This window comes from Cololabis saira, chromosome 22 (assembly GCF_033807715.1).
Source record: "Cololabis saira isolate AMF1-May2022 chromosome 22, fColSai1.1, whole genome shotgun sequence".
Taxonomy (NCBI): domain Eukaryota; kingdom Metazoa; phylum Chordata; class Actinopteri; order Beloniformes; family Belonidae; genus Cololabis; species Cololabis saira.
In genome coordinates, this window is record NC_084608.1 from 4,376,450 (window position 1) to 4,390,507 (window position 14,058).

A 14,058-nucleotide genomic window follows, 5' to 3' on the forward strand; every position below is an offset into this window, starting at 1 on the left:
AGTCACATGTTTTGGAGTGGTAGCTCTAAAAGTGAGCAGCTGAAAGGAGTGAAGAGAACATCACTGACTGTGTTTCCATGCATCAATAACCCTTTTAAAACCCGAATATTGGCAATAACCTGAATTTGCACGGCCATGTAAACACCAATAACCCCTTTGAATAACCGGAATTTGCTCATATTCCGGTTTTTATAAACCCGAATATGACCCCTGGGGTACTCCTTTTAAAACCCCAATATTGGGTCATGTAAACGCCAAACGGAATATCCCCATCAAACGGAACAGGAATTTGTTTTCTGTTCACAAGGAATCCTGATCTTTTGAGTCCAGGAAGTTCTTATAAACACGGAGAAACCAAGACCAGGAGGAGACGAATCACTTCATAAATGTAATGAAGGATATGAACATTTCTGCATTTGTAGACGGTAGAAAGTACCGGGATAGAAGATTTACAAGAAGGTGAGAGAAAAGTTGCGTGAAGCAGCATTTGTTTTGAATTTGGATACAGGAAGAAGAAGCGGAAATGACGGTAATTGCGTCATGACGTTCTCCGTGCGTCGCTGGTTTGATCCAGATATCCCGAATGATTAATCACCATGTAAACGGAATATTCCCAATGTTTCAGTAACCGGAATGTTAAGAATAACCCGAATTTTGACTGCATGTAAAGGTAGTCACTGTTTTCTCAGCCTTTATGCAGATGACTTGCTGATATTGATGACATCCCCTCAACATCTGTAGCTCACCTGCTTCAGGTACCACATTTGAAAGTGTGTCTGTGTTTCAATCCAGGTGGGGGGAATCTGCTTTCTTACAGCAGCTCCTCCCACCGATATGTTCTTAGAATTAAACATTTGAAGAATCTTGGAATAGAAACCATCTCTATTTTGGACCAAACTGTGAAATACAAATCAAAACATTCATACAGCCACTTTTCATGTGGACGTCATTAGATGGTTGTGTTTACCCATCTCTCCATAAGCTCATGCTTCAATTATGGACACAAACATTCTGCCAGAGTTGATGAGAAAAGGCTCAGCGTTGATTCTGCTTCTCGTCTAACTCTCTTCGACCTGTGAGTACTTGGCAGAGGCTGCGGCTTGCTAGCACGATCTGGAAGAAACGTTTCCCTCCAAGACTGCAGGATATCATTCATACCAATATTTCCTTAAAACAATGTCAACAATAGTTTAACCTCTTAATTACCCACGCTCTCCCACATTCTAAGTTGGCACATTGCCCAGAGATCAGGTGATTTCCAGTGACCTGATCAGCCTGCTAATATGGTATTCCAGTATCTAGGAAAATAAATAAAGACACTTATGACCTTCTTTGTGGACAAAAATATACATTCACACCTTGGGTGGCCTTTATTGTGAGACTGGGAACTGCTTATTCCAGGACCTGAGTGGGTGTTAGAACCCTACCAGGTTCTTCTTTTCCTTTTATTTACAACTCAGATCTACCCTCAGGACCTATAGGGTTCGACGGGACCAGGGCCCCTTCAGGGGGCCTGGTAAGCAGAGGTGGTAGAGTAGGCAAAAATTGTACTCAAGTAAAGGTACTGTTACTTCAGAATAATATGACTCAAGTAGAAGTAAAAAGTAGTCATCCAAATAATTACTGAAAAAACTACTCAAGTACTGAGTAACTGTTGAGTAACGTCTGATTTATTTTTTTAACACAACCATTCAAACAGACAAAAGTACAAAATAATCATCTTCAGGCAAATTAAATCAATAAAATAATAAAATAAATTAAAATTAATAAAAAATAGCTTAAATTAAAATAATCTTAAAATAAATTCAAGTACTTTAATAAATAATAAAATAAATAAAATAATAACAGAATAAAAGAATAAATTAAGCACAAGTAGCACAAAATTTCCAGCCTTTGTACTTTTCTTTTTTAACCAGGCAGAACTAGAACAAACATGAACTCATAGAAACTCTGTGTGTTTGAGTCTGTGTAAATGTGACAAAACATGCAAAACAAACATTTTTCCCAAAGAATCACCCAGTGATGTCATGAGATTGACGCGTACGTGGATAAAAGGGATAAAAGAAAAGTAACAGCTCAACGTAGCCTAATGTAGCGGAGTAAGAGGAACAGTTTCTTCTTCACAAATCTACTCAAGTAAAAGTAAAAAGTACAGTGATTCAAAACTACTCCTAAAAGTACAACATTTCCCAAAACTTACTCAAGTAAATGTAACGGAGTAAATGTAACTCGTTACTACCCACCTCTGGTGGTAAGCACGAGGGTATTTTGGCTGATCCTCCACATGTTCACTGTTCCCCGGCTGCTAAGCCAAGGAATTAATTGCCATGAAATGGAAACACCCGTGCAAACCTTCAATTAATGACTGGATAATCATTCTTTGTAATCAACCTGAGTTATCGTCTACTGAGATGATTATGATGGAGTAACAAGTCCAAGATCAACAGTTGGAGTTGGAAGCAGAGAAGCTGAAAAGATGAGTTTAGTCTGATCACAGCAAAACAGTTTTGTTTTTTGACTACATACTTTTGCCACGACTGTTTGGCCCGCGTTTATGATGTGCACTGACTGGAGAATTGAACTGAACTGGACCTTCAGCTGCATCCAGCTGGTTCTGGTTTGGACCTTCAGCCGCCGGCGTAACTCAAAATCTTAACAAGAATATTTGTCTTATTTCTAGTTAAAATGTCTAATTTTTAGTCAATAAATCTCATTACACTTAAAACAAGAGTCATTACCAAAAAAAATAACTTGTTATTTGACAATTTTCACCTGTTTCAAGTAGATTTTCACTTGAAATAAGTAGAAAAATCTGCCAATTGAACAAGATTTATCTTCTCATTACAAGCAAAAAAATCTTGTTCCACTGGCAGATTTTTTCTACTTATTTTAAGTGAAAATTTACTTGAAACAGGTGAAAATTGTCAAATAACAAGTTATTTTTCTGGTAATGACTCTTGTTTTAACTGTAATGAGAGTTTTTGACTAAAAAAATAGACATTTTAACTAGAAATAAGACTTGTTAAGATCTTGAGTTTTTGCAGTTCGGACCTCCAGCCATCAGCTTGTTCTGGTTTGGACCTCCAGCTGTCGCTGCAAAAACTCAAAATCTTAACAAGAATATTTGTCTTATTTCTAGTTAAACTGTCTATTTTTAGTCAAAAAATAAGTAGAAGAAGATTTGCTTGTAATGAGAAGATAAATCTTGTTCCATTGGCAGATTTTTCTACTTATTTCAAGTGAAAATCTACTTGAAACAGGTGAAAATTGTCAAATAACAAGTTATTTTTCTGGTAATGACTCTTGTTTTAAGTGTAATGAGAGTTTATGACAAAAAATGAGACATTTTAACTAGAAATAAGACCAATATTCTCGTTAAGATTTTGAGTTTTTGCAGTTCGGACCTCCAGCCATCAGCTGGTTCTGGTTTGGACCTTCAGCTGATTTTAGTATGGACATTCAAGCTGGTTGTGGTTTGGACCTCCAGCCATCAGCCACTGCAGCACTAAGCCAACAGTTCTAGTGTTGTCCAGGAGTGTAATAGCTCACAGATGGTGCGTTGGACCCGGCTCCTGTCCATCCGTGCGTCCTTCTGTCCCTCAGTATTCAGATGAAGTGTCCTCTGAGCAAACACACCTGCTCAGGATGGATGCTCGGCTACAGCAGAACCGATGGCTGGGAAAGAACGAGCATCCAGAGAGCAGTAGGACAACAGCAAAACAAGCTAAAAACACTGATGAACATCCTGGATAATCTCTCTCTCACACACACACACACACACACACACACACACACACACACACACACACACACACACACACACACACACACACACACACACACAGCTGCAGCTTTAATCAGCTTTTATGGGAGCACAGTTCTGGTGGCTAACAACACCAGATGCTGATTGGTTGTGTTGGTCCCCCGGCACCTGTCAGTCACACGGCAGCAGCCAACCCCGTCTCCCCCGGGGGGAGGGAACCGCCAACCACCCCCACCCACCCGCACCCCCTCTCAGAGTACCCAGGGTGCTGTGCAGCTCTAACAGTGAGCAGCCTGATGTGAATGTAAAAGAGAGTTGCACGTCTGCTGAATGTTAACCCAGCAATGTTAAACAAAAAGAAAACACGCAAACGTTCAGGTGGAAACATCTTTGGATTTCATCATGTAAAACACGCCGTAAAAGTCTCTCGGCCCCACAGATGGCTGGTCTGTCAGGTCACATGGTCTGACCCGCCCATGGGTCTGTGGGCGGTCCCAGGAGTGGGCCCGTGCTGCTGTCAGAGCCCTAGTGCGGAGCGGGACATGGTACAGTCCTCCATTCACACCCACCACAAGGAACATACTGTAGAAACCTGAGAATGAGTCCCCCAGCTGCCACGCCCACCCGAGTACCCCCCCACCGCCCGGGGGAGACCAGCCCCCCAACCCGGCCCCGCCCCCACACAGCGGACACCCCAGAAGCCCCAGAGACCCCACAGACGCCGGGGCATTGACCCCCGCCCCAACGATGACCCCCCCCCAGCGCAGGCAGACACCCCCCACCCAGGCAGAGGCCAGCCCCCCGATGCGGAACCTCCAGGCTCACACCGGAATAGTCCAGAGAATCGCTCAAGGCCAGTGGCCACCACCCAGGCCATTCCCAACCACCCCACTCGCCGCCATGAGATAACCCCCTCCCCCCTTTTAGAGTTTTCCTGATTCCAAACTGAGTGATGATCCTTTAAAGAATTTTGATTTTGGACTCACTCGCCAATAGGGGTGTAACAATATATCGTGCCACGAAATTTCGCGATACAAAAACGTCACAATACGTGTCGTGGAGGTGACAAACTGTATCGTGATATTGAGTTATTAATATTAATCTATTGTGTTGACTAGTAACGCGCATCCTACCACGTCTCGACCCGCGGACCAAAATCTTACTCCGCTCAGAAGAAACTAGTACCGTTTTGCGGTCCCGATCACGAGACTCTTGCGGGGTTTTGAGCTCTTCTTCCGGCTCTCGGCGAAGGCGGACGCTTTTTCTGCTCCTCTCCCTTATCAATCTGCCCTGCTACTGCTTTTGTCCTGTCTTGTCTTCAGAGCCTCTTCTTTTCACTCCTCCGAAACTCTACAATCATGGAATTGATTAACTGGTCTCTCAGCACAATTGACCAAATTTTTGCGACGAGAAGTCAGAGGGTAAGGGAGCCCTCTTCCCCCGATGGGACATTTTTTGCTGGATACACAATGGATTCCTGGAAACATTGGAAACCGTTGTGTTTGGCGATCCTGTCTGTTGAGGACGTTGAAGATGCCTTCATAATTGGATTTATGATAGCAGGATTTCTTCTAATTGGAGTGGGGATTTTCCTGGCCTATTGACACGTAAGTCGTCGACAGCTGTTTCTGCCCTTTCTGAGCTGCCCGACGTTGCTGAAGGAATGAGCACGGGGATCAACACTCAAACTTTAATGCTGGGAGAGCAAAGCCGCAAGCTGGATGCGATTCTTGAACAGAATCGCAGGCTGGCAGCGGTCTTTGAGCTCATTGGCAAGATGGAGAAAACCTTGGAGAAGTTGGAAGCTCGGCTTGGCGGGAATTGATCACAAATTCGTCTGTTTGGAGTCGCCATTGAGGAACCAGAGACTTATGGCAGACGGAAAGTTACTGGAGTCTGCCTGTTTCCTTTCTTTCAATACAATTGTTGATTCTATAATCTGACCTTGACAGGGCAGCTTGGCCCGCTGCTCCAGTCACAATCTCCCTGGTGGAATGTAAACAAGTGGCTCTGCCCCCACTAGCCCTCCCCCTCTCTCTAAAACATCTGTGGACTTGTTTTCAGAACTGTACCGGGCCGTCTGATAACATCAAGGACAATGGCTGAGGAGCAGCTCTGGGGCGAAGTTTTCACAGACTTACCGCTCACACACACACACCTACTGATAACCACACCCCCCCCCCCATCTTCAACGCCTTCCCTGGCTCCCCTCTTATCAGCCCCCCTGACACGGTCGCCGGGTTCGAGCGCCACGAAGGCCGCGGCCCTCACTTGGATGAACTGTGCCGGGATGATTCTGATTCTGGACTTTTACTTATGTAAGGCTGGTGTAGAGTTAAGCCTTACCTTATTAAATTAAACCTTTTTGGGGTCGTGAGTAGGATAAACACGGGGACAACTTCTGCTGAGTTCCAGTGTACTTTAATGTCCCTCAACAGTGTAGGATTTTAGAACATCAACACAGCACCTAGTGCCGTACTGTGGCGTATCACTCCGCCCAATCTAAAACAGACTAATCACTACAGATAAACTGACTAGTGTCATTATAGTCCCTGATTTACAGAATATAAAGAATATATTTATAAAATAATGAACCCTGAATTACCAAAATAACCTTCTTAACAAAAATAAATCTCCTCTTACACTTATAAGGTGAGCATGAATCAATCTTTTTTATGATGTAAAATTGTATGTATTTATTTACTTTTATTTATTTATTTCATTTTAGTTGTTAAATTTCTGGAAAAGAAAAAAGTCAAATCATACATGAGAGAAACTATTCAGTTTCAGCTATAATATCGTATCGTATCGTTATCGTGACCTCAATATCGTGTATCGTACCGTATCGTGAGATTAGTGTATCGTTACACCCCTACTTGCCAATCAAATCTGTGGGCGTGGCCCAAACACAGTAGGCAGAGCATGGGTGAAAGGTTATCAGAAGAACCGTGACTTGTCCACCTGGTTCTACGTTTAGGGGTTTTGAAATTTGTAAAGCCTGGACTGTATTTTCTGATGTTCTGAACTTCACATAAATCAAATCAAATCAAATCAATCTTTATTTATATAGCGCTTTAAACTAAATAAACTCAGCTCAGGCCTTCAAACACTGACATCTGGATATCAACCGCAAAAGACATCACGTGCTCAGTAATCTCACAGACATTCTTCAGATCACTCACAGGTTCTAATCAATCATTGGGATGATAAAATTGGATCACATTCCACCCGTGCACCTCTCAGCGTGCAGCGCTGACGTGATGAGGGCTTATAAGTTGGATGGAGATCCGAGGTTTCACATCGATAGAAGGTTTTGTACTTTAAATACCTGAACAGGTGTGGAATCCGTACTCACTGCAGACAGGCTGATGGACACGCCCACTCCTTTTCTCTCCGCTTCTGCCTCTTGATTGATTACTAATGTCTGCATGCTGATTAATGAGCTTCCCTTTCAGGTTTTTTTCACAGACTAAACTACTTCCCGTTGAAATGAGCGGTGCTCTTCTCTCCTGCATGAAGATTTACTTGTATTGAGGTCATACGACGAAATAAAACACGCCGGCGTTACCTGTGCATATTAATAGACCATGGACTATTCCTTAGAGAAGATTGCCAGGGGGCTTGTTTACTTTATAACATTCTGTTGTTTAACATTTAGGTGGACTTTTTATTCTTCTGCTGAAATCACGGTTAAAGAAGAGAAAACAGACGCCAACAAACTCAAGAATCGTAGTCCAGAGATGTCTTCTTTGAGTCAAAAAAAGAGAGACACAAAGTTTGTGTCAGTAATGATGACATATGCATACATCAGTAAAGACGTCAGATAGAGGAAAGACCCAGTGCATCATGGGAGGTCTTCCAGCCTTTCAGCATTATAATTGAAGGTATGGTTCAGGACCTCCTGAGCCCGCCTTCTGTTACCCTGTAGATCAGGGGTCGGCAACCCAAAATGTTGAAAGAGCCATATTGGACCCAAAACACAAAAAACAAATATGTGTGGAGTCGCAAAAAATGAAAAGTCTTGTATCAGCCTTAGAATGAAGACAACACATGCTGCATGTTTCTATATTAGTTATTACTGGGGGAAGTTTTTTTTTTCATTATGCACTTCGAGAAAAAAGTCGAAATGTTGAGAAAAAAGTCGAAATGTTGAGAAAAAAGTCAAAATTTCAAGAAAAAAGTTGAAATATCGATTAATGTTGAAGTACAATCTCGAAAAAAAAGCCGAAATATTGAGAAAAAAGTTGAAATTTCGAGATTAAAAAGGAAAGGAAAAAGGAAGAAAAAAAGAGAAAAAAGGGAAAAAAAGAAGAAAAAAAGGAAAAAAAGAAGAAAAAATAAAGAAATAAAGGAAAAAAAGAGGAAAAAAGAAGACAAAAAGGAAAAAGAGAAAAAAGGAAAAAAAGGTCAAACATTTTTGAAAAAGCTCCAGGAGCCACTAGGGCGGCGCTAAAGATGTGGCTCTAGGGCCGCGGGTCGCCGACCCCTGCTGTAGATGTTAGGAGAGGACCTTCAGAACGTATCAGTGATAAGAGAAGGTTCTGTAAAACACTGATCCTGTGAGAGAAGGAGTGAAGCGTGGTTCTAGAGCTGCATGAGGAGATGAGAGCGCTGGCCGTCACTAACACCTCTGCTTCAGGTCCAACCTCAGCTACTCTGTCTCTGTCTGCTCTCTGTCTGTCTGTCTGCATGCTTTCCTGGACGCACAGCCGCGATAATCGTCACCCAGCTCACCACGCCGTACATTCGCCTCGCCCCGGCCGCCGGCGACAAGAAGCTGACAGGTCAGAGAAACACTCACACACGCACACACACACTCTGCAGCAGATAATGTTTGTCTGGTCTCCCTGCAGATCCTCATCTGAAACAAACATGCGTCGGTGTTTGGGAATTCTGAATAAAACTGCTGCTTACCTGAAAACACTGAGTGGTGCTTTGAAACAGGAACGCTGCTCTGTGCTGAACCTGGGAGCTCTATGTGGGAAAAAAAAATGTGTAGATCCTCCGTGGAGAAGAATACAAAACTCAGTTACAACATAGAAGTCAAATGGAAGCAACAACTTTTCGCTTTTCCACTAGTACCTACTCAGCCCGACTCGACTGCCTCAGTTTGGTTCTTTTCCACCAGGGGTCTAACGTGCCGAGTAGATACTTTTCTGTATCTATTCTGCCGAGGTTCTAAGCGGCTGAGTCGGCTGTATCTGACATCATCACACTACAGGCCACCGATTGGTCGGGGGGTTGGAGTCACGAGGGACACGGTCAAATGCCTTCTCCAGATCTACAAAACACATGTAGACTGGTTGGGCAAATTCCCACGAACCCTCGAGCACCCTGCAGAGGGTATAGAGCTGGTCCAGTGTTCCACGACCGGGACGAAAACCATTGTTCCTCCTGAATCCGAGGTTCCACTATCGTATTCTCCTCTCCAGTACCCTGGCGTAGACTTTCCCGGGGAGGCTGAGAAGTGTGATCCCCCTATAGTTGGAACACACTCTCCGGTACCCCTCTTTAAAAAGAGGGACCACCACCCCGGTTTGCCACTCCAACGGTACTATCCCCTTCCTCCAGGCAATGTCGCAGAGGTGTGTCAACCAAGACAGCCCTACGACATCCAGAGACTTAAGGTACTCAGGGCAAATCTCATCCACCCCCGGTGCCCTGCCACTGTGATTGGCTGGATAGAAAAACGAGCAGTTGGACAGGCGTACCCTCTAAAGTAGCCGGTGAGTGTAGATGTCACACTACAGTTAACAAGGACACCCTTGGAGTTCTACTAGTCCTGGTTTCAGCTCATCTAGTCCTGGTTTCAGCTTTATCCACTAGTCCTGGTTTCAGGTTCAATTCAATTCAATTCAATTTTATTTATATAGCGTCTAATACAACAAAAGTTGTCTCTAGATGCTTTCCAGAGACCCAGAACATGACCCCCAAGCAATTATTACATAAACAACGGCAGGTAAAAACTCCCATAGTGGAAGAAAAGCCTTAAGCCAAACAGTGGCAAGGAAAAACTCCCCTTTAGGAGGGAAGAAACCTTGAGCAGGACCAGGCTCATAAGGGGGACCCTCCTGCCGAGGGCCAGACTGGGGGTCGGGGACGTCAACAGCACAGCAGGCAGGTGGAAGCAGCAACGGGATGACCGGGGGTGGGGACCGCAGGCCAGCACGCAGCTCCCGAAGCTCCGGCCCAATCAGCAAGTCCCAGATTAGGTGCAGGGATCGGGGAAAGGTTGAGAAGAGGCAGGGCCAGGGAGAGGAGTCTTGACGGACAAATCTCTCCCCCGCCTGACCGGGCCGTTACCCTGCCCCTCTCACTCCCACGCTGCAGGTTCCGGTGTTGTGCATTCAGAGATGCTCTTCGCCACCGGCAGAGGATGCAGGTCTTCTATTCCTGGTTTTAGCTCCTCTAGTCCCGGTTTCAGCTCCACTCCTACTGGTTTCAGTTCCACTAGTCCTGGTTTCAGCTCCACTCCTACTGGTTTCAGCTCCACTAGTCCTGGTTTCAGTTCCTCTAGTCCTGGTTTCAGTTCCACTAGTCCTGGTTTTAGCTCCACTCCTACTGGTTTCAGTTCTACTAGTCCTGGTTTCAGCACAGCTGAACAGGTTGTGTCACAGAGGGCGTGTCTAGTTCTTTCAGTGAATCAGAAACACAATCAGCACTTACTTAACTAACAACTAACTGGCTCATTTTACCAAGTCTTAAACCTTCTTTTCTAACAAAACAGTTAAACATCACTTGTCTCAGATGGTGTGTGTGTGTGTGTGTGTGTGTGTGTGTGTGTGTGTGTGTGTGTGTGTGTGTGTGTGTGTGTGTGTGTGTGTGTGTGTGTGTGTGTGTGTGTGTGTGTGTGTGTGTGTGTGTCCTGCAGCCAAACAGGTGGACGCATACACACAAACACACCCCCACACACACTCTTGCACAGCTCGCACAAAATTACATTTAAATATTTACCAGCTTGAAGGTGGAAACTTTCCACCGAATGTTTGTATACACACACCGCCACACACACACACACACACACACACACACCGCCACACACACACACCTCCCACTCAGCATGACTGGCTAAAGCCCCGTAGCACAAAACAGCTTCACTTTCACATAAAAACAGCTTCTCTATGGCCTGCTGTGACACACACAAAGAGACACACACACACTGAAACACACACTTAGACGCTGAGACACACACATACACAGAAACACACACACACACGCCAATAAATTCAGTCTTCAAAGTGTTTTGATAGCCTTTAAACTGAAAACAGCAGCTCTCTGCCTCCAAGGGGGTGATGCTGCGCGTGTGTGTGTGAGTGTGTGTGTGTGTGTGTGTGTGTGTGTGTGTGTATGTGTGTGTGTGTGTGTGTGTGTGTGTGTGTGTGTGTGTGTGTGCACGCGCGCGCTCGTGCGTGTGTGCCTGTGTGTGATGAAACAGATACAGAAGGCGACTCATACTCCAGCTCGTCTGACCTTGAAGAGACAAAATGAAAACAGAGAAAAAGAAAACAGTCTGAGTGTGTCAGAAACTGGTTCAGTTCTGGGAGCAGAACTGGTCCCACTGGGTTCTGTCCCGGGTTTCTGACGGACTGCTGCTGCTCCACACCCAACCTACCCTGGCTGTGCCGGGAACGAGTGCAGGACTGGCCTCACCGCGCTGCTGTTCTTTGGGTCAAAATGACCTAATTCTCCTATCCTTCTTTCCTCCTGCTCTCTCCTTCCTTCTTCTCTTCCTCTTTCCTTCCTTCCTTCCTTCCTTCCTTCCTTCCTTCCTTCCTTCCTTCCTTCCTTCCTTCCTTCCTTCCTTCCTTCCTTCCTTCCTTCCTTCCTTCCTTCCTTCCTTCCTTCCCTCTTTCCTTCCTTCCTTCCTTCCTTCCTTCCTTTGTTCCTTCCTTCCTTCCTTCCTTCCTTCCTTCCTTCCTTCTTTTCTTCATCTTTTCTTCCTTCCTTCCTTCCTTCCTTCCTTCTTCCCTTCCTCTTTTCTTCCTTCCTTCATTCCTTCCTTCCTTCCTTCCTTCCTTCCTTCCTTCCTTCCTTCCTTCCTTCCTTCCTTCCTTCCTTCCATCCTTCCTTCCTTCCTTCCTTCCTTCCTTCCCTCCTTCCTTCCTTCCTTCCTTCTTTTTTCCCTTCCTTTCTTCTTTCCTCCTGCTCTCTCCTTCCTTCTTCCCTTCCTCTTTCCTTCCTTCCTTCCTTCCTTCCTTCCTTCCTTCCTTCCTTCCTTCCTTCCTTCCTTCCTTCCTTCCTTCCTTCCTTCCTTCCATCCTTCCTTCCTTCCTTCCTTCCTTCCTTCCTTCCTTCCCTCCTTCCTTCCTTCCTTCCTTCCTTCCTTCTTTTTTCCCTTCCTTTCTTCTTTCCTCCTGCTCTCTCCTTCCTTCTTCCCTTCCTCTTTTCTCCCTTCCTTCCTTCTTCCTTGTTTTCTTCCTTCCTTCCTTCCTTCCTTCCTTCCTTCCTTCCTTCCTTCCTTCCTTCCTTCCTTCCTTCCTTCCTTCCTTCCTTCCTTCCTTCCTTCCTTCTTTCCTCCCTTCCTTATTTTCTCCCTTCCTTTCATCCTTCTTTTCTCCCTTCCTTCCTTCTTTCTTTCCTTCTTTTCATTGTTCCTTCCTTCCTTCCTTCTTTCCTCCCTTCTTCTCTTCCTCCTTCCTTGACCTGAAGACAGCACAAGGGTTAAATGCAGAAAAAAAAGATGAACATTTCATATCTCTTAAACTCATATTTTGCTCACTTTAGAACACAGAAAACATCAAATCTTGTTCAGAAAATGATTATTTGGAATTTTAACTAATTGGTTTAATTGTCAGCAGGTTGGTGATATGATTGGGTATAGAAAGAGCTTCTTGGAGAGAAAGAAACAGAAACTGCATCAAACATTTTGACATTTTCATAGGGATGTTGATGAGCAAAATGAAAACAATGCTTTAAATTTTAGACTTCAAGTATGTCATCATCTACAGTGCATTGTATTATCAACCGATCCAAATCTCTTTGTGCTGGGGATGAAGCCAAAATCAGTATTCGATGTCTGTGATCGCCAGGCCGTCAATCAATGCGTCATTAACGACAGCCTGGATCCAGTGATACAAGTCACTGCATGAAAGCAGGTACATTTCCAAAGATGTCTGAAAACACGGTTAGTTGTCTCATCCAAAAATGCAGGGTTCTGTCATTAAAGATGAAACTATGTGTGGACCAGGTCCAGGAACACCGCCGACTTCTCCAGGGCAGGGCTCGTGGTCAGCTGAATACTCATTCAAAATCCTTTTTGATAAACTGTTGAAACCATGTCCCCCAGAATTGAGAGCACAGAAATGATCCAGCATGTTACCGGCAGTCAATTCCAAATTCTGCACCTCTGGTGGTCTGGACAGGTAACGAGCAGCTAGCCTCTAGCAGCTAGCCTCTAGCCGCTAGCCTCTATCAGCTAGCCTCTAGCCGCTAGCCTCTAGCAGCTAGCCTCTAGCCGCTAGCCTCTAGCCGCTAGCAGCTAGCCTCTAGCCGCTAGCCTCTATCCGCTAGCCTCTAGCAGCTAGCCTCTAGCAGCTAGCCTCTAGCCGCTAGCCTCTAGCAGCTAGCCTCTAGCAGCTAGCCTCCAGCCGCTAGCAGCTAGCCGCTAGCCTCTAGCCGCTAGCCTCTAGCAGCTAGCCTCTAGCAGCTAGCCTCTAGCCGCTAGCCTCTAGCCTCTAGCAGCTAGCCTCTCGCCTCTAGCCGCTAGCCGCTAGTACATCTGGAGAGGCAGAGAACGTTCACGTTGCACTGTCCAGATGTTGAACCGTCCAGATGTGGAACTGTCCAGATGTTGAACTGTCCAGATGTGGAACCGTCCAGATGTGGAACTGTCCAGATGTTGAACTGTCCAGATGTGGAACCGTCCAGATGTTGAACTGTCCAGATGTGGAACCGTCCAGATGTGGAACTGTCCAGATGCTGAACTGTCCAGATGTTGAACTGTCCAGATGTTGAACTGTCCAGATGTTGAGCAGTCCAGATGCTGAGAGGACATGTCCCCGGAGAGAAGACGCGTCCTCGTGTTGCAGGAATCCCGCCGGCGTGAATCCGGGCCCTAATGAATCGGGTGGTCCCGGGCCCGGCACATGACTGATGGCTGGTGTCAGCCTCTGATTGGAAAAGTGGAGCAGGTCTAAAATGACACATTACAGCGCTCAACAGCAACGTCTCGTCCTGAACGTTTCTCATCTGTCGAGCAACCTGGGAGGAAATCACACCTGGACATGCACACTCACACACGCCGAGAGAGGCGTAATGGCTTTTTCATGGGACTGACATCCCATCACATTATACAG

The 14,058-nt window shown here is 45.3% G+C and overlaps 1 protein-coding gene across 8 annotated transcripts in view; it reads left to right on the forward strand.

Annotated features, from left to right (window-relative positions):
• Positions 1-14,058, forward strand: part of LOC133423533 (receptor-type tyrosine-protein phosphatase mu-like) — a 258,499-nt gene that overhangs the window by 161,672 nt on the left and 82,769 nt on the right. For 5 of the 8 annotated variants that reach the window (XM_061713736.1, XM_061713737.1, XM_061713741.1 and 2 more), the window contains exon 18: positions 8,473-8,547. The exons of the other annotated variants lie outside the window; for them this stretch is intronic. In XM_061713736.1, coding sequence (XP_061569720.1) covers positions 8,473-8,547 — 75 coding nt within the window. The remainder of the gene's footprint in view (positions 1-8,472; positions 8,548-14,058) is intronic. 8 annotated transcript variants of the gene reach the window in all.